The 21,282-nt window shown below is 43.3% G+C and overlaps 1 protein-coding gene and 1 long non-coding RNA gene across 6 annotated transcripts in view; both read right to left on the bottom strand.

Moving 5' to 3' along the window:
* Positions 1 to 21,282, bottom strand: part of RNF31 (ring finger protein 31) — a 72,194-nt gene that overhangs the window by 20,365 nt on the left and 30,547 nt on the right. For all 5 annotated transcript variants that reach the window (XM_040354636.1, XM_040354638.1, XM_040354642.1 and 2 more), the window contains 3 exons: positions 10,759 to 10,941; positions 9,629 to 9,835; positions 2,888 to 3,061 (listed from right to left, as the gene is read on the bottom strand). In XM_040354636.1, the coding sequence (XP_040210570.1) occupies positions 2,888 to 3,061; positions 9,629 to 9,835; positions 10,759 to 10,941 (564 nt within the window). The remainder of the gene's footprint in view (positions 1 to 2,887; positions 3,062 to 9,628; positions 9,836 to 10,758; positions 10,942 to 21,282) is intronic.
* LOC120941322 lies at positions 12,026 to 21,275 on the bottom strand. The gene is made up of 2 exons (XR_005749538.1): positions 20,570 to 21,275; positions 12,026 to 12,871 (listed from the first exon to the last, which is right to left on the bottom strand). It is a non-coding gene; the product is annotated as an uncharacterized LOC120941322 (long non-coding RNA).

Raw genomic sequence — 21,282 nt, 5'->3', positions numbered from 1 at the left:
AGAACCAACATCTGCAAGAAGTGTCAGTTGCTGGTTTACATAGCGGATAATGTATATTTGTGTATTCCTGATGTCAAGAAACAATAATATACAGATTGCAGTGGGCAGAAGTCAAAGAATATGTATCCCAACATTTCATATTCCTGATATTTACCATGTACCGCCATGGCCAAAAGTTTTGAGAATGACACAAATATTAATTTTACCAAGGCTGCCAACTCAGTTTTTATTATGGCAATTTGCATATACTCCAGAATGTTATGAAGAGTGATCTGATGAATTGCAATTAATTGCAAAGTCCCTCTTTGCCAGGAAAATGGACCAGCTGACATGTCAGTGATTCTCTTGTTAACACAGGTGTCAGTGTTGATGAGGACAAGGCTGGAAATCACTCTAATACTTACCGAGTTAGAATAAGGGTCCTTTCACACTAGCACACCGTTCGTCCGTTAACGGACTTGTAATGAATCCCTATGGGAACGCGTCCGTTAGCGGATGGAGCATCCGCTAGCGTCCGCGTCAGTCGGGATCCGCTTTTCCGAACGGAAGAAACCCTATTTTTCTTCCGTTCGGCGGAGCGGAACTGATGCAGACGGACAGACGGTCCGTCTGCATCAGGTTCCCCATAGGGGACAGCGGAGCAGAGACAGGGCGGTCCCTGCACTGTGTGCGGGGACCGCCCTATCCGCCGACAGCTGAGCGGGGATCCCCGCTGAGCCGACGGAGACACACGGAGCGGACCCGGAAACGGTCCGCTCCGTGTGAAAGAGCCCTAACAGACGGGAAGCTTTAAAAGGAAAGTGGTGCTTGAAATCATTGTTCTTCCTCTGTTAACCATGGTTACCTGCAAGATGCTTTGCACAAAAATGGGTTCACAGGCAAGGATATTGCTGCTATTAAGATTGAACCTAAATCAACCATTTATTGGATCATCAAGAACTCCAAATAGAAAGGTTCAATTGTTGTGAAGGAGGCTTTAGGGCGCCCAAGAAAGCCCAGCATACACCAGGACCGTCTCCTACAGTTGCTGCGGGGGTTGGGGCACCACCAGTGCAGAGCTTGCTCGGGAATGGCAGCAGGCAGGTGAGTGCATCCGCATGCACAGTGAGGCAAAGACTTTTGGAGGATGGCCTGGTGCAAAGAACACACTTGTCTCCAGGAAAATACATTGGGACAGACTGATATTCTGCAAAAGGTACATGGATTGAACTGCTGAGGACTGGGGTAAAGTAATTTTCTGTGATTAATCCCGATTGTTTGGGGCATCCTGAAAAAAACCTTGCCTGGGGAAAAGGTGAGCGCTACCATCAGTCCTGTGTCATGCCAACAGTAAAGCATCTGAGACCATTCATGTGTGGGGTTGCTTCTGAGCCAAGGGAGTGGGCTCACTGACAATTTTGCCTAAGAACACAGCCATGAATAAAGAATGGTACAAAAACATCCTCCAAGAGCAACTTTTCCCAACCATCCAAGAACAGTTTGGTGACAACTGCACATTCAAATTAACATGAGTAAGGTGAATGGCTCAAATAGTACGAACAATAATTAGGTGAATTGGAAGAAATGTTTATTTTACATTTTATCATCATGTTATAGAATTGTGGTGAGCTGTGTTAATCTGATTTTATGTAAACTATCATGAAATTTGCTTGTAACCTACAGTATCTCACAAAAGTGAGTACACCCCTCACATTTTTGTAAATATTTCATTATACGTTTTCATGTGACAACACTGAAGAAATGACACCTTGCTACAATGTAAAGTAGTGAGTGTACAGCTTGTATAATAGTGTTAATTTGCGGTCCCCTCAAAATAACAACGCACAGCCATTAATGTCTAAACTGCTGGCAACAAAAGTGAGTACACCCCTAAGTGAAAATGTCCAAATTGAGCCCAAAGTGTCAATATTTTGTGTGGCCACCATTATTTTCCAGCACTGCCTTAACCTTCTTATGAATGGAGTTCACCAGAGCTTCACAGGTTACCACTGGAGTCCTCTTCTCTTCGTATGGTCTGAGCACTGACAGGCTGACCCCTTCAACCTCTGCAGCAATGCCGACAGCACTCATACGTCCCAAAGACAACCTCTGCATATGACGCCGAGCATGTGCACTCAACTTCTTTGGTCAACCATGGTGAGGCCTGCTCCGAGTGGAACCTGTCCTGTTAAACCGCTGTATGGTCTTGGCTACCATGCTGCAGCTCAGTTTCAGGGTCTTCATAATCTTCTTATAGCCTAGGCCAGTGCTGGCGAACCTTGGCACCTCTGATGTTTTGGAACAAAAAATTTCCATGATGCTCATGCACTCTGTAGTGTAGTTGAGCATCATGGGATATGTTGTTCCAAAACATCTGGGGTGCCAAGGTTCACCATCACTGGCCTAGGCCATCTTTATGTAGAGCAACAATTCTTCCAGTGACCAGTCAGAGAGTGAGGGATAACACCAAATTTAACACACCTGCTACCCATTGACACCTGAGACTTTGTAACACTAAAGAGTCACATGATACCGGGGAGGGAAAATGGCTAATTGGGCCCAATTTGGACATTTTTACTCAGGGGTGTACTCAGTTTCGTTGCCAGCGGTTTAGACATTAATGGCTGTGTGTTGAGTTATTTTGAGGGGACAGCAAATTCACACTGTTATAGAAGCTGTACACTACTTTACATTTACAGTTTCATTTCTTCAGTGTTTTCACATGAAAAGCTATAATAAAATATTTACAAAATGTGAGGGGTGTACTCACTTTTTAATACTTCCGTCTATCACTTTTGTTCTGCGTATCTTCTACAGAGCACTGATCTGGAGAATAAAACACTCAGAAAAACTGCTCAGTGGCTCTAAATATGCTGTCACATAAGAACAGCTTTTTGCTTAAACTTACCAAGATATCCAATGTAGAGAAATAATGCAGGAGTTCAACCTCATCGCTAATTTCAGGCTCCTCACATGCTGGACACACCATGTCTCTGATGTGTTTCTCTTTTACTGCAACCGTAAAGTGCATCCGAAAGCAGTCAGGGCAGATACAACACTCACATGAAGTGAGAGAGCGCATCTAAGGAATAAAGCAGAAGGGTAAAAAGACAGCCAGATGTGGTCACTATACCTTTTCATAGAAAATAAATGTCACTCAGGCTTACAACTAAAACAGCAACTAGAGCATTAGGAGTTGCAATAGATCAATACGGGTTTTCGGATATTCATTCCCTGCCCACCCCAACTAGAATCATGATGTTCGATGCGCTCCAATTGTGGCATTAGATACCGCTGCAAGAACATTTCTGCTACCTTCAGCTTTGTCATTTTATTTAGAAGATCCCCAGGTCTCATCTGACACCCTATTTTCTTTTGGCTTTCAAAAGTATTTGCAGGTCATGTTCACACTCCATGGGTATAATACAGCTGGTTCTACACACAAGTTCGGCTGGACCATATAGTTCCACAATATTCATCAGCCTGCTTCCGCATGTGTTGCCAGCCAGGGTTGATGGACCGCGTCTGGTGGCACTGCCCTATGGACTAGACCAGTGGTCGTCAACCCCCGGTCCGCGGCCCACTACCGGGCCGCAGCCCTTCTGCAGCCGGGCCGCGGGTGCGAGCAGGCGGCATTACACTTTTCTTCCTCCTGCCGTTGCTCTGTAATCCTCACAGAGCCGACAGCAGGAGGCGGAACAATTCTGGGTGGAAGGCGGAGCTGCCTGAGATTATCACACAGGCGATTGGCTGCTAGGACTGTCCTTCATCCTAGCAGCCAATCAGCCAACTCTACTATTCCCTGTTTACTGCTGCTAACTCTCCTCAAGCAAGCTGCACTTCCGCCCTCAACTTGCTCTCCTTGCCGGGTCACTTCACCTTCTTCCCTGTTACTTTCACTGTGGTCAGCAGCTCATCTCCGCTCCTCTCCGTCTACACTTTTCTCTGCCTTATCTGCACGATCACACAGTAAGTCACTCGGCACCTATCCTCCTCGCTCCCCTGCTTAGTTTTTTCCCCTTCTCCGTGGTCCTTTATCTGCTGTCCCTCCATAAATCTTCACCATGCTGCAGTCTCAGCTCAGCATTCCAGACAGGGATCTTACACCCTTTCCATCCCAGTTTGCTCTTAGCTCTCATAATTGTCCTGTACTCACCATGCAGCCTAGCACATTCTGTCACTAATGACTAAGACATTAGCACATACTTTTACCACCCCAACCTCCTCACCAATTCTCTCTTTTCTAATCTTTTAGCCCCCCCCCCCCCTCACATTGAAGCAATTTGTCATGCAGTTTGACAAGTCACATCCTATTACCAGCAAGGCAGTGTTCAAATCAATGCAACGCCAACTTTGAGTCGCTGCATCAATTTGAAAAAGTAGTACATGCGATTTAGGGTGCGACTTCAATAGACATCTGAATGAAGCCACACAGGTGTCTTCAAAGTCGCAACCCAAAAGTCACACTGAGATGCGGCTCTAAAATTGTGCCATTTTCAGGTTAGGTCGCACAATTTCAAAGCCACAGTCAATGTGAACGGGGGCCAATAGTAGATTCACACTGGTGTGCTGTGGTCTGGCCGCGGTGCGATTGTATATGCAGTTTACCCGTAGTTTTAGGTGCGCTCCCATTCAATTCTATTAGACTGTTTTCATGAAAGCAAATCTCAGACTTGCATGCTGCATCCTTGATGTGCAATCAGAAAACACACAGTCCACTAGAATTCAACAGGAGCACACCTAAAACTGCAAGTAAATCACACATACAAATCGCACCGTGGTCAAACCACAGCGCACCAGTGTGAAACCGCTATAAGGCTAGGTTCACGCGCAGTCAGGATCATGCACAAAATTGTGCCGCTTCATAGGAGTGAATGGAGGTTCCGATCAGGTCCGCCTAAAAAACTGACAGACAGACCTGATCGCAAAGCCCGTGTGAAAGGGGCTCAAGTTTGAACCGGAGGAGCGCACTTTGCCATCTTCGCCCTGGGCGCTGGATGACCTAGTCCCAGCACTGGTGAGGGGGTGAAGTAAAGCGCTAATATCTGAATGGGGGGGGGAATCCGAGCCTCAGGATTGCTGTGATGTGGGGGGGAGGGGCTGAGGACATTAAAGAGGAGCTGAGCACTGGAGTGTGGAGGGGGGGGGGACCGAGACTGGAGTGTGGGGACTGAGGACTGTAATGTGGGGGGGCCTGAAGAAGTTAAATTGGGGTGACCAAGAACTGTCATATGAGGGGGGCTGAGGATATTAAAGTGGAGGTTGGGAATGTAATGTGGGGGGTAGGCTGCCACTGATTCTGCATTATGGTGGGTTTAACTATTTCATTTATTACTACAATGTAATAGAAATAATGCGCTGACAAATTGCCCGCAAAAAATCGCTTACCCCCCGCATGCCATCCCCAACCTCCCCCCAACCGGGCCTTGGCAAAATTTTGTCCACGCAGCCGGTCCCCGGTGCCAAAAAGGTTGGGGACCACTGGACTAGACCATAGATCTCAGATGTGAAGAGGAAACCTTGCAAAACCCTCCTCTTTAAACCTATAGACTCAATAATACAGGCAGAATGTAAACTGGCAACGCACCTCTTTATTGCAACTAAGTTCACTATAGCGAAGGACTCAGTTTTCAAGCAGTGAAACATCGCCTGAACAATGTTATGACCAGTGAGAAACGAACATCTATACTGTCTGATTCCCATGACCAGTTTGTGCTAGTGTGGCAACCCCGGATAGCCTATGCTCATCCTTTATGATTTGACCATACGTTGCTGACATCATGATGCTTTAAGGTAAATTGTCATCTGAGACCACTTTCTCTGTCTTCTTTCTACTCCCCCCCCCCCACTTTATCTTTTTTCCTGCATCTTTAGAATCCTCCTATTCTACCAGGGAGGTCTTCTTTGCCGTATACTCCTTTATATACTTCAGTTCACTGATGCCACGTACACCCTTCGGAAAAAAAATTCCGACAGTCAAAAACGCGGTGACGTACAACACTACGACGAGCCGAGAAAAAATGAAGTTCAATGCTTCCGAGCATGCGTCGACTTGATTCTAAGCATGCATGTTGTTTTTGTGCGTTGAAATTGCATACAGACGAACGGTTTTCCCACTAGGTTTTTCTCCTGGCAAAAAAAAAAAAAAAAAAAAAAAAAGAAAAAGGAGATCCTTCTCTCTTTTTGTTTTCCGGCAGAGTCTGATGGAGCATACACACGGTCGGGATTCCCGGCCACAAGCTCTCATCGGAGTACGGGGCATGACTCTTCTCCATTTCAGTGGCAGACAACACACTGTAGCTTAGTGCATCTCCTCACAGGTTTTGAGGTTAGGCATTCTCTAGTTATATAGTATTATATTCTAACCTTTAAGAACATCGGAACTTCACTTTCATACTGTGGACCAGTTTTATTGCAATAATTTGCCCTTATTCCACTGTCTTTTGAGCTGTACTTCGACTTATGTTGTACGCTCCGAACTTTTGTCTTAGTTGGCTCGGTATGACTATGCGATTTGTTAATAAAAACCTTTGCAAAAAAAGACAGGGTTGTCCCCTGTCCCCCCTGCTTTTCGCCCTGGCCATAGAGCCCTTGGCGGCTGCCATACGGGGGAACCCAGGCATTAGAGGATTCAAGAGGGGAGAACTCGAGGATAAATTGCCACTAAAGGCTGACGATGCGCTTCTGTTTTTGGGCGACACGTCAGCTTCCCTAATTAGCCTTATGGAGCTGGTTCACACCTTTGGAACTTTCTCCGGCTTTACAATAAATTGGGACAAGTCCACACTGATTATTATTTTATGGCGGCCCAGTTACAACACTTAACAGGGTGGCTGCGGCCGGAAACCTCGGATCCCATTCGGAACATAATGCAGGTATCTGGGGATAATCTGGTGGAGTGTATAGAGGCGGGCGAACTAGGTACCGAGACCCAATACCCCACGCTCGTACTTATAGATAGGATATGGAACAAAACTAAACAGCACCTGCAATACACGGGATACACAAACTGGTCGCGTATATGGAACAATCGTAATTATTTAGAACTCAACAAACTACAAAACTTCTCCAACTGGTCAAGGCAGGGAGTGAAGTATATATCACAACTATATTGTGGAGGCGTACTCCGGGACTTCCAGTCCCTGCGTGCGGAATTTGACCTGCCCAACACGTCGTTTTTGCAGTACCTACAACTTCGACACGCCATTGCGGTGCAGGCCACGACCTCCACATGGGAGCTCACTAGACCGGTGGTGCTTACACAGCTGGCTATGTCGTCATCCAGAAAAGGACAAATTTCATCTTTGTATAGCTCCCTTCTTTGTCACATCTCTAAGGTGATGACTTTGAGGTATAGGGCTGGCTGGGGGGACGACATAGGACGCAATATTGGGCAATGTTCTTAAGGTGTCGCTCTCCTCGGCTCAGAAGCTCACCCAACTTTTCATTATTCACCGTACATACCGCACTCCTGAAAAGTTACATAAATGGCACAGAAGAGATGACCCGCTTTGCCCCCGTTGTTCGGTTGACAACGGGACACTTGTGCATATGCTTTGGCGATGCCCGAAATTGCAACGATATTGGGCTGCGGTGATAACCACTATTAATAGCATATGGAACCTTAACTTTAAGACTGATCTTAAACTCTGTCTGTTGGGCTGGCTAGATGAGGAATTATACCCGCCACACACATTTATTGCCATCATTAGGATCCTGTTTTTGGCCCGGAAACTTATTGCCAGAAAGTGGTTGTCTGCAATAGCCCCCACACACTCAGAATGGATTGCATCCGTAAACTATTCTCTTATTAGGGAACAACTCGCATACAGACACCGGGGTAGTCCGGAAAAATTAGAAAATATCTGGGATCCCTGGTTGGACGTCCCAGGTCTGGCACCATTTTGACTTGTACAAAATAGAATTTTGGGGGGCAGACTCGCACCAGCTACTACATCGTCCTAGGCGGTTATGCTAGATGGGAACCAATGGAGCTAGTGAGAAGGAGAGGAGCCAACAATACTCCCACACTGCCTCCCAGAGGGAGGCCAATATATATTTACAGGCCCCTGCAGAGGTCGATTGTTTTTTCTTTTTGTATGTTTTACCCAACAGTTTAATGTTTATGACTAATTTGAGCCGCCCCCCACTGTTTTTGGGAGACTGGCACCCTGTTCTGCTCCATGACCCCATTTGGGTCGGCAGCAGAGTGGGGAACAGCGCAAAGTGGAGGACACACATAATCTAATTGGGTTCTTGATCCTACATACACGACTGATTCTCTGTACCACTTAATAATTGTCTTCAAACGTATGTGTTGGAACAAATGCTATACTGGGGTGTATGGTTATGCTTTATGGTTATTTCGGTCTCCTCAATGATATGTGGCCTGTGTTTGTTTTTTGTAGCGCATTGGAAAGTGGATGTGTTTGTGTTTTTCAATAAAAACTATATGATTTAAAAAAAAAAACCTTTGCAAAAAAGAAGTTGCAATGGATCAATTCATCTATAGGGCAATCATAAGGTAATATCAATCGGTTTCAATTGCAAATTTTACTGAAGTTAACCTATAAACCAACAGATCTGATGGTTTCACATATTAATAGAATAGTTAGTTCTAGGTTGTACTGATTTGTTTGGTAATTTCTGAATTACAAATCTGGTTGAAGGTAGCTGGCAGAAAATGACAGTGTGAAGGACTAGTATAGCAGCTGTAAAAAGTATATGCAATATGAAAAACACCCTTGGGGAGTGAGAGCAAACAGTCTGGAGCAGCTGTGCATAGTAACCAATGAGCTTCTAACTTCAGGTTGTTCAATTAAGCGTTGAAAAAGAAAATAAAAGAAAAAGAAAAGAAGCTGACTGGTTACTACGTACAGCTGCTTCAGATTCTGGCTGCTCCACTCTCCATAAATCCACTGCACTGTAGTTCAATATAAAACGACTATAATATGACTTACCCATAGGTAGTGTAAATATCCTCTAAACATGAACCGTTTGAGATATTTACTGTACATGCAGCCAGTGAAATCACTGCCGCACTTGTCGTTTCTTCAGAGCCCCGTTTTGTGACCAGAAGCTCCCATGCAGGAGTGATGTCATCGCGGCTCCGGTCAGTCACAGAGCCGGAGTCCGTGAATCCAGAACGAAGACCCGGTGAAGATGGACACTGTCTCCAGCGATGACATCACCTCGCTGGAAGGCTTCGTTTTGAGGCAAGTTTTACATAATGTGCTAGTATGCATACTAGCATATTATGCCTTCGCCTTGCAGGCAAGAAAAAAAAAGTGCAGCAGATTACAATCACTTTAAAGTTTGGACAATGCTATCTGTTCTTCCTTTTTCGATAACAATCGCCTCAAGCTAGATAACTTGATAAACAAAGCCAGTTATCTCTCTTAATTGTGATGTGGATGCTTCTATCCATACAGGAAGTCTGCAATGCTTTCTGTTAGTTGTTCTACTATACAACAATGTTTAAAAGTGAAGCACTGCATTCTGCAGCAATTTATATGCAGCTGTCAACGGCATTGTCCAAAAAGGGAAATTTGCTTTGCGTGCATTATAAAATATTAGCTGACTTTAGCCATCACCACTAAGGAAATGACAGTCAGATGAGCTGCATGGCATGAAAAGTTGGAGAATTCACCTTGTTGCGCGGAAACTCCCATAAGCAGACTGCACACTCCTGCGTTAGCATCCTCTTGATGAAATCCCGGTCCTGAGATTCTCTTACTGCCTCAACAACATCCTGCAGGCTATAGCGTCCTTCGCCTTCCTGAAGCAGCGACAAAACCAGTTCAGCGCGGCCCCAACTGTGCAGCGAATGTTCTGCAAGCAATCTTCGTAGAAGTGCCTATGGGATCACAAACTGTTACAACTACACCCTTTTCGGCCCTATTCACACAACCGTTCCAATCAAGACTGCTTATAAATTTTTCAGGCGGACCTGATCAGAAGGTCCATTTATCCCTATGTACAGACTTGTGTCCGTTTACATCTGCCTACCTCCGGGTTTGCTAAAAAAAAAAAAAAAAAAAAAGGCAAATGGGATCCATTCTTTTATGTTTAAGCGTAGTGGATCGAAGGATAGTCAGGTGTAAATGGACAGTGGCGTCAATTTACTCCAGGTCACCCATAGAGCACAGCAGGTTCTATCCATGTCCGCTCAGCAGAAACTGAGCAGATACGGATGTGTCATCAGCCTACTCTGCTCCGATCAGCAGGCGATCTGTGAGCTAAACCCCTCCTAATCGGAACAAAATATGGCCCAAGTGGTAGGGGCCTTTTATTGACAAATAAAAAGTAAAACAATTATATTTATAGTGATATTTAACCTAGAATGAAAAAAAGGTTTGCACAGAGCGGCCCCTTACCTCTTCTTCTAAAGTCCCCCACCAGCGCTTTCTGCTCCCTCTCTCCTGAATGTGCCCCCATAACAAATCATGTGCTGTGGGGTCATGCTCCAAAGTCAGGCTTTGTGCATCTGTAGACAAACACAGCCTGCCTAGGCCACGCCCCCACTCCCTCCTCCTTGAATTTGATTAACAGCAGCAGGAGACAATGGTTTCAACTGCTATAAATCTGTCCTTTGAGAGCTGGGTGAAAGACCACCACTGCTGCAGACAGGCAAAGTGCTGGATCAAGAAAAAATATTGACTTTAAGAGACTACAGCCTATCCATAATTGTGCCATAAAGCCTTGGCAGCTTGATGCCACAGTGATCATTAGCTCCAACTCGGGTATGGAAGACAAGTTTTAGTTATACAACATACATACCTGCTTATCTTTTGAATCAAGCTGAAAGGGAACTTCTGTGTCTTCCCACACACGCTGAAGAAAGGGCTCTAAAAGTGTTTTCTGTAGTGTACAGAGTGCTTTTCCAACATCCCCAGCAGTTTCAAAAAGGGCAGCAACCACATTATCGCGGTTTTGGAAACCCAATGTACATAGTTCTTCTACCTGTATGTCAAAGCATAAAGACCACAATGCTGAACAAAGTCTTCTGATCAATACCACAAACCGGATGCAACCTACAAGCATTCTACAGCCATTAAGAAACTATATTTCTGAGTATTTCACATAAACAGCAGTCATTTTAACCACTTGAAGACAACACATTTTTCTGACACTTCTAAATATCTGTATTTTTTGCTAGAAAATTACTTTGAACCCCCAAACATTATATTTTTTTAAGGAGAGGCTCTAGAGAATAAAATGGTAGAGGCGCGCCAGTGGCCTGTAAAAGCAATCCAGCAGCTAATTAGTCATTAGGATATCTTTAAAAACAAATACCAGGATGATGTCTGGAATTCCAGACATCCACCCAGGGGGAAGTGAAGTGGTTAACAAACCAGTTGCTGACCAGGCCTTTTCTGGAACTTTTTGTTTACAAGTTTAAAATTTGTATTTTTTACTAGAAAATTACTTTGAATCCCCAAACATTATATATATATATATATATATATATATATATATATATATATATATATATATATATATATATATATATATATATATATATATATATATATATTTCAGCAGAGACCCTAGAGAATAAAAAGGCTAGAATTGCAATATTTTATGTTGCACAGTATTTGTGCAGCGGTCTTTCAAACACAATTTGTTGGGAAAAAATACACTTTAATAAATTAAAGAACATAAATTAAAGAAAATAAATTAAAATAAAAAACACGATTGATACCCCAATTTTATTGTATAATGTGAAAGATGATGTTATGTCAAGTAAATGGATACCCAACATGTCATGCTTTAAAACTGCGCATGCTCGTGGAATGGCGACAAATTACGCCAATGATGCCAAATGACCATAGGCAACGTTTTAAAAACTTCTACAGGTTTCCCCATTTAGTGTTAGGGGAAGTCCTGTGCTAGAACTATTGCTCTTGCTCCAACGATCGCAGCGATACCTCACATGTGTGGTTTGAACACCGTTTACACATTAGGACGTGACTTACACGTGTGTTCGCTTCTGCGTGTGAGCACGGAGGGATGGGCGCTTTAAAATAAATTCTTGTATTTTTCCTTTTTTTTTTTTTACACTGTCCCTTTATTTGTTTTGATCACTTTTATTTGTATTATAAGAAATGTAAATATTCCTTGCAATAGAAAGGAACATGACAGGTCATCTTTATTGAGAGATGTGGCGTCAAAAAGATAAATTTTTTTGCCATTTTTACTTAATTAAGTCCTTATGTCCGAGAACCAGAAGTGGTGGTAGAGATCTTTTTTTCTAGGATAAGTCTACTATAATTAAAAAATTTGGAACAAAATCTGACTGTGTGAAGCCAGCATACCGCCTCCATTTTTTCCTCTAGTCCATGCATCAGGCTGATAGTATGTCTATAGACAGCAACATTTTGATAGTGGAAAAGGCACCCAGTAATGAGCAGAGCAGTCCTGGTCACTGGTTAAAGCCACTGCATTAAAGGTTTGAAAACGGTATGTTATAATTTGGATAGTCCAATTAAATAAGACATGCCAGGTCTTCTCTTAGGTTCTATTCACATCTTGGCATTTTTGGTTGTTTTTCTGCTCCAAGCCTCAGCTCTAAAAACACCCAACAAGACAAATCCTATCGATTTCTATGACCCCTGTTCACATCTGAGCGTTCTGTATCGCCGAAAGCAAAACGCCTGTTGCTCAAAAAAGTACAGGAGCTTGTTTTTTGGCAGATTACAGGCGTTTTACTGCTTTTACATTGGTAACATTTTGAACTTCAAAACGCCTGTGCAAAAGCGCCAAAAAAAAAACGCCTGGAAAATAGCAACGCCTAGATGTGAACGGAGCCTAAACAAACAGCAAAAGGCTGGTGCCTTAAAGAAAAAAAAAAAAAAAAAAAACGAAAAAACAGAACAGCAGTGCAAAACACCTTGAGGGATGTAGTAGGTGTATCTTGATCAATGGACTCGAATCAAGGCTGCTTGGGGCCTGATTGATTGACCATAGATCAAGAGAAAAGGAAAGGGAGGTTTGTTTGGGACTTTAAAGGCACTAGTAAGCAACTGTATAAAATATATATAAAAATTTATTTAACAATTATAGAAATACAAATTATACAGAAAAAAAGCAGAACAGTTGGGACAAACCCCACAGATAAGATCGATCACAGGACCGTTTTTTCTAATCAGTGGAGTCGTGGTCTCGACCAGTTTCGCAGTATAAAACTGCTTCTTCAGGAGAAATGTCTATAGGGTACATATGTAAGATATGAACAACATAGAAAAAATAATAACAAGCAATTGTGTACAATAATTTGATAAAGAAATTTCATAAGCTCAGTGTTGCGTCTTGTAGGAGAGTCAAAGACTACTCACCTTGATTGCCAAAGTGGTCGTGGATTGGCTTAGGCAGTGGCCCCCTAAGGCGCACGTGGGGGATAGTAAGAACGGGCTCTAATAGAAAAGGTTTAATAGGTTATTCCTAATACTAAATGTATTGGGGGACGGTTGTGCAGGGAGGGGGGAGGAGGGGAATGAGAGTGAGGGAAAGAAGAAAAACCAACGGAAACGAAGAAACGGAGCAAAGAAAAAAGAAAAGAAAGTAGGGAATGGGGGAGGAAGGGAGGAAAAAAGGGGAAGGGAAAGGGAGGAAAGAATGAAAAAGAGGGGGGGGGGGGAAAGAGGAAGGGTGAAGAAGGAAAGACAAGAGGGAAGAGAGGAAGTGAAGGGAAAGGGGAGAAAAAAGTGGAAGGTAGGAAAGTAGGGCAGGGGAGGACAATAATTGGGATAGAAAACGTGGGGAAAGCTTGATCAAAACGCCATGAAAAGGAAAGAAGGGGAAAAAAAAGAAGAAAGGAAAAAGGGGAATGAAAAAAGGGAGGGGGGGGGGGAAGAGGGGGGGGGGGGGAGGAAGAAAGGCGGAAAAAGGGGGTGGGGAGAGGAGAGAGAGGGGATTGGTAGAGAGAGGGGAAGGAATAGAAAGGGAGGGGGGAGGGGGGGAAAAAAGGGGGGGGGAGGGGGGAAAGAATTGGATTAAGGACAGGAGGGAAAAACAGAAGGGGAGGGGGGAGGTATAGTAATGAGGTGGTGGATAGTGAAAATCAAAGATACCCGAATGAAAAAGTTAAAAATTAATAAGAGCAACCAAGGAAACTAATAATTCAGCAGCGGGACACCAGGGAGTGACGATCAGTGCTGGAATGGAAGGGGTTAAATAAAACTGCAGCTTACCGTCCAAAACAATGTAATCAGTTTAGTGAATACTGGGGTGGAGGACACATGGTAGTGACAATTAGATACCGACAAGTAATGAAAGAGCCAGTATGGATAAACACCAGCAAGCCAATCTAAGAAAGATATGGTAACAAACGATAGATTGAAAATAATGATCTTAAATGATAGAATGGCACAGGGGTAGTTGAAACAGGGTCAGTATAGATAATATGTGCTTACCACAGAATGTGTAGTGTCCGTCAATCCCCAGGGAGAGCACCGTGCATCTCACCCAAGCCGCTCGTGGAGCAGCTTAAATGAGGAATCCCAAGACACGTCATATGTCACGTGGGCGTGACGCAGACGTGACTCACCGTTCAGACGGCCGCGCATTGGTCAATGCGTGGCCTTGCAGACATGATACCCAATGGCCAGAGGCCGGGTTCGATGCTGCAAACAGCGGGCTCCGATTGGAGCCCGTGGTCTGAAGGGTCCGGCGTGCGCCAATCAGAAAAAGGGGGGCGAGGCCGCGGCCGGCCCGATCACATGACAAGGTCCTGAGCTGACAAGGCACAGCACTGAGGCGTACATAGGAAAATTACAATGTAAACATTGATGTGTAGGTATCGCAAAGGTTATCATTATAAATATATACAGGGGGATATACCTGCAATACATTAAATTGTGGAGTATTTAAACAGTAATAATTCAAAAATCAGGGAAAAAACAATCAAAACGAGAAGATTCAGTTAAGATGTAACAGGCATCTAAAATGTAATGATGACATTAGAGGGGGTAGAAATACAGACAGAGATGATATTTATAATTAGGAAGAGTCCACCAACCAGAGCAATAGGAGGGGTAATAGACACGTTCAGCATCTTGGTAATTCCAACACTGAAGTGGAATCCGACTCCTCCATTTCCTCTTTAACTTCCCAACAAAGTGGAACAAGACCTCCCACTACTTCTAAAGGCACTAAATCCGCCCGAAAAAGGCTGAGATATGGAGGGACTACCCCCCCACCCTTACCAGCTAAAAAGGATAGACAAACTGCTAAGGCAACAAAGACACGGGTACCAACTGCACGGGATCTTGTGGACACCAACCTGTCTACTGACAACCTAGGTAGATCCACATCCCTACATGGAGCAATACCTAAAGTCATTAACTCATCTTTGATGACCAACAAGTACACAAAGATCAATGATGAGGCCATTTTTTTAGACCTGAAGAAGCAGCAGGGAAACCTAGATACATTTGTTCTAAAATCAATGCCAAACCTACCGCCCCCATTACAACCAACTCCTCTGAAAATACCAGCCTTAACATAATCAATTTGACCTCATTAATACTATCCGAGGATCAATCCTCAGTATTACAGCTGGGTTTAGGTTTTTGTCCTCTTGATTCTTTGAAGATAACACATACTATCAAAGACCTTTATTTATTTGCTCGCAATCTGACATATAAGTTTATTTTTGATAGAGATCGTGGCCTAATTAATTTAGAGCGTGAATTAGCGGAGAGAACCAAACAATTCACTATGAACGAATTTCGTGCCCTCCGAGACTTAATGCTCTTATATGACGAGAGTAATCCTGATGATACCGATCCAGTATCAACTGCTGTAGATGAACCAATTGCATCCATTCCAACCACTAGACCCCCACGCAAACCCTTTCGTCTCCCCTCTAGAAGATTTCCTGACCTTATGACCTGCCCATCGATTTGGGCGTTTGTACAGGCTACAATCCGAGATCTCAAAAGACAGGAATGGCATACAATATCTCCTAATTTAACCGTTAGACAGACCAAAGCCCTTAAATCTCTGCAGAAATGTACCGATACTGTAATCAAACAATCGGACAAAGGTGGAAATATTGTACTCATGACACATGAATTTTATCAAAACATGTGCTATTCAATATTAAACAACACCGACTGGTACAGTCGGATCCCCTCCACCTTTGTTTCTAATTTTACTACAGAACTCAGATCTCTCTGTACAGATGCCTACCTTTTAGGATTGATTGATAAGGACACTTTAGAATACTTGATCCCCAAATTTCCCCGATTACCCACTTTTTACTCCTTGCCCAAAACGCATAAAAATGTAAAAACCCCCCCGGCCGACCTATTGTGTCTGGCATGGGATCTCTTACAGACAATGCTAGTAAATTTGTAGATGCCTTCCTCATGCCCCATGTCACGAGTCTTCCATCATACATTCGTGACACCTCTGACCTTTTGAAACACATCGAGGGGACCCAAGTCCCTCCTGACGCCCTGCTCGTGGCTCTGGATGTCGAGGCTTTGTACTCGAGCATCCCCCACAAGCAGGGTGTCAGAACGGCTGGGTCCTTTTTATATTAACAGGAAAACACCTCATGGTCCCTGGTTAAATTTATTTTACAGCTATTATCATTTATCCTAACAAAAAATTACTTTACGTTCAACGACGAATTATTTTTACAAAATCAGGGCGTAGCGATGGGCACATCCTGCGCCCCAGCCTATGCCAATTTATATCTTGGCGGCTGGGAACGCTCATTACACACTAACGACACTTTTCGAAGATTTTTGGATCAAGTTTTACTTTGGTATAGATTTATAGATGATTTGTTTATTATCTGGACTGGTACTTCTGAGTCCCTATTGGAATTTGTACGTCTACTTAATGTAAATGAATTTAACCTTAGATTTACCGTCGAATTTGATGACACTCGGGTCCCATTCCTTGACCTGACTGTCATCAAACAAAGTGACGGTATTCTACATACGGACTTGTACCGTAAACCTACGGCCGGAAATACCCTATTGTTTGCTACCAGTGCTCACCCTAAGCCATTAATTAGAAGTATTCCTTTCGCCCAATATTTAAGACTACGCAGGAATTGCACACTACCCAGCGATTTCAAAAAACAAGCAGACGCACTAAGGTTGCGCCTACTTGACCGTGGCTATGCCCGGACAAACCTTAAAAAAGCTTACAACAGGGCCTGCTCACGCTCTAGGAATTCATTGTTATACGATACACTTAAACAGAGAAATACTACCACCCCAGTTAACAATTCTGTACGTTTTATCACTACTTATTCAGCTCATCACAATGTCTAACGTGATATCCTCAATAGACATTGGCATATCCTTACGGATGACAATACCCTGTCCAAACATGTGAAAGTACATCCTGAAATGGTCTACCGCCGTGCATCCTCACTGCGAGACCGACTTACCCAGAGTCACTATACACAAGAACGCTCATCCCCTCCAGCACTCAGGGGAACATATCAATGCGGCAATTGTCCACGTTGCCCGTGGGTATTGGAGGGTAAACGATTTATTTTACCTAATAATGAAGTTTTTTCCCCTTCTTTCTATGCCGATTGTGGTACCAAGGGTGTGGTTTATTTAATGGTGTGCAACTGTAATGCTTTTTATGTTGGAAAAACAATCAGAGAATTCCGCCAACGTATTGGTGACCACCTATATGACACAAAAGTTGGTAAATTGACCACTATTGGACGTCATATAGGACTTTATCATAGGTATTAGGGTTGTCCCGATACCACTTTTTTAGGACTGAGTACAAGTACCGATACTTTTTTTCATGTAGTCGCCGATACCGAATACCGATACTTTTTTTAAATGTCATGTGACAGTTTTCAAACCACAATACAGACTAAGGATATTTTCTTTAGAATTATGAAGAACTCTAACTCAAGACATTATAAAAGAATAAAAATGAGTAAAAATGAATAAAAATGTTTTATTTGCTTGTCACGCAGTAGTAAAAAACTCAAAGAATTTTCATAGAACATGTTGATAAATACAAAAAAAGTATTCTATTTAGGTATCGGGAGCATTTGCGCGAGTACGAGTACTCCCGCAAATACTCGGTATCGGTCCCGATACCGATACTAGTATCGGTATCTGGACAACCCTAATAGGTATGACTTGACAGTGATACGCTTCCTTATATTGGAGGTCATTCCACCGCATCCACGTGGTGGTGATTGGGACAAATCCATTCTCCAAAAGGAATGTTTATGGATAGAACATTTGAACGCTATGACTTATCCAGGTTTGAATGAGGTCAATTCATACAAGTCCTTCATATAGGGGGGACTTTGATGGATTGACTATTCATTCACCTACAATCAATTTGAACCTGATATGCTTGATTGCTCCACCAGAATGTCACTATCATCCAAAACAAATCCTTTTTGTCCCCCTGCAACTCTTCCTAATTATAAATATCATCTCTGTCTGTATTTCTACCCCCTCTAATGTCATCATTACATTTTAGATGCCTGTTACATCTTAACTGAATCTTCTCGTTTTGATTGTTTTTTCCCTGATTTTTGAATTATTACTGTTTAAATACTCCACAATTTAATGTATTGCAGGTATATCCCCCTGTATATATTTATAATGATAACCTTTGCGATACCTACACATCAATGTTTACATTGTAATTTTCCTATGTACGCCTCAGTGCTGTGCCTTGTCAGCTCAGGACCTTGTCATGTGATCGGGCCGGCCGCGGCCTCGCCCCCCTTTTTCTGATTGGCGCACGCCGGACCCTTCAGACCACGGGCTCCAATCGGAGCCCGCTGTTTGCAGCATCGAACCCGGCCTCTGGCCATTGGGTATCATGTCTGCAAGGCCACGCATTGACCAATGCGCGGCCGTCTGAACGGTGAGTCACGTCTGCGTCACGCCCACGTGACGTATGACGTGTCTTGGGATTCCTCATTTAAGCTGCTCCACGAGCGGCTTGGGTGAGATGCACGGTGCTCTCCCTGGGGATTGACGGACACTACACATTCTGTGGTAAGCACATATTATCTATACTGACCCTGTTTCAACTACCCCTGTGCCATTCATAATTTAAGATCATTATTTTCAATCTATCGTTTGTTACCATATCTTTCTTAGATTGGCTTGCTGGTGTTTATCCATACTGGCTCTTTCATTACTTGTCGGTATCTAATTGTCACTACCATGTGTCCTCCACCCCAGTATTCACTAAACTGATTACATTGTTTTGGACGGTAAGCTGCAGTTTTATTTAACCCCTTCCATTCCAGCACTGATCGTCACTCCCTGGTGTCCCGCTGCTGAATTATTAGTTTCCTTGGTTGCTCTTTTTAATTTTTAACTTTTTCATTCGGGTATCTTTGATTTTCACTATCCACCACCTCATTACTATACCTCCCCCCTCCCCTTCTGTTTTTCCCTCCTGTCCTTAATCCAATTCTTTCCCCCCTCCCCCCCCCTTTTTCCCCCCCTCCCCCCTCCCTTTCTATTCCTTCCCCTCTCTCTACCAATCCCCTCTCTCCTCTCCCCACCCCCCTTTTTCCGCCTTTCTTCCTTCCCCCCCCCCCTCTTCTCCCCCCCCTCCCTTTTTTCATTCCCCTTTTTCCTTTCTTCTTTTTTTTCCCCTTCTTTCCTTTTCATGGCGTTTTGATCAAGCTTTCCCCACGTTTTCTATCCCAATTATTGTCCTCCCCTGCCCTACTTTCCTACCTTCCACTTTTTTCTCCCCTTTCCCTTCACTTCCTCTCTTCCCTCTTGTCTTTCCTTCTTCCCCCGTCCCCCTCCCCCCCCCCCCCCCTCTTTTTCATTCTTTCCTCCCTTTCCCTTTTTTCCTCCCTTCCTCCCCCATTCCCTACTTTCTTTTCTTTTTTCTTTGCTCCGTTTCTTTGTTTCCGTTGGTTTTTCTTCTTTCCCTCACTCTCATTCCCCTCCTCCCCCCTCCCTGCACAACCGTCCCCCAATACATTTAGTATTAGGAATAACCTATTAAACCTTTTCTATTAGAGCCCGTTCTTACTATCCCCCACGTGCGCCTTAGGGGGCCACTGCCTAAGCCAATCCACGACCACTTTGGCAATCAAGGTGAGTAGTCTTTGACTCTCCTACAAGACGCAACACTGAGCTTATGAAATTTCTTTATCAAATTATTGTACACAATTGCTTGTTATTATTTTTTCTATGTTGTTCATATCTTACATATGTACCCTATAGACATTTCTCCTGAAGAAGCAGTTTTATACTGCGAAACCGGTCGAGACCACGACTCCACTGATTAGAAAAAACGGTCCTGTGATCGATCTTATCTGTGGGGTTTGTCCCAACTGTTCTGCTTTTTTGTATAATTTGTATTTCTATAATTGTTAAATAAATTTTTATATATATTTTATACAGTTGCTTACTAGTGCCTTTAAAGTCCCAAACAAACCTCCCTTTCCTTTTCTCTTGATCTATGGTCAATCAATCAGGCCCCAAGCAGCCTTGATTCGAGTCCATTGATCAAGATACACCTACTACAAACAACAGGGATGTTGGCACAGTTTATAGACTTTGCTACTTAACCCTAACGAGGCAACACTCGCAATTTTCAACACCTTGAGGGATGTTAATAGTTCTCCATTTTCTTCACATGCAAGATAATTAATGCAGGACACTAATTAATGCAAATCTGCCTTAGCCAATACTACTGGTATAATCTTATTTACCGTTTGATAATTTTTTTTTATGCAACAATGAAAATGGCTGCAACATTCGACCAGTGAAACAATACAAAAAAAAAAACACAGCATACAGATTGTCAGTATAGTTTGAAATCAAAAGTAGCATTGCTGGGACTTGGAGTCCTTTCACACTGCTCTGTCGCAAAATCGTGTTAAAAATGCATATGCGTTTTTACGACAATTTTGCTGTGCTTCAGATGTGTTTGCTGTGCATTTCTAAGTTGCCTGCACCTGTGAAAGGTAGACATGCGACTCAAAAAAGCACCAAACACACAAAATCGCAGTGCGTTTTTACCACAATTGCCATTCATTTCAATGGGAAGCTGCGTTTTTTGTGCAGTTTTCAAAACTGCACCAAAGATGCAGCATGCAGGACTTTTCAAAACGCACTGCATCTGTAATGCAGTGGTGTGAAAAATCCCATAGGGTTTAAAAAGGGAAACCTTTTTCTTGCAAGGAAAAACATATCAGTGTAAAAGTGCCCCAAGGATGGACATTAATAAACAAGAAGATGGATGATGATCAGTCTTAATGTATTTAACATTAATAAATGAGAGATCAAAGAGCATGTATGTCTTAATCATTGT

The sequence above is a fragment of the Rana temporaria genome, chromosome 1 (assembly GCF_905171775.1).
Source record: "Rana temporaria chromosome 1, aRanTem1.1, whole genome shotgun sequence".
Classification (NCBI taxonomy): domain Eukaryota; kingdom Metazoa; phylum Chordata; class Amphibia; order Anura; family Ranidae; genus Rana; species Rana temporaria.
The sequence above is the reverse complement of the archived record's forward strand: the minus strand, read 5'-3'. Positions and strand labels throughout refer to the sequence as shown.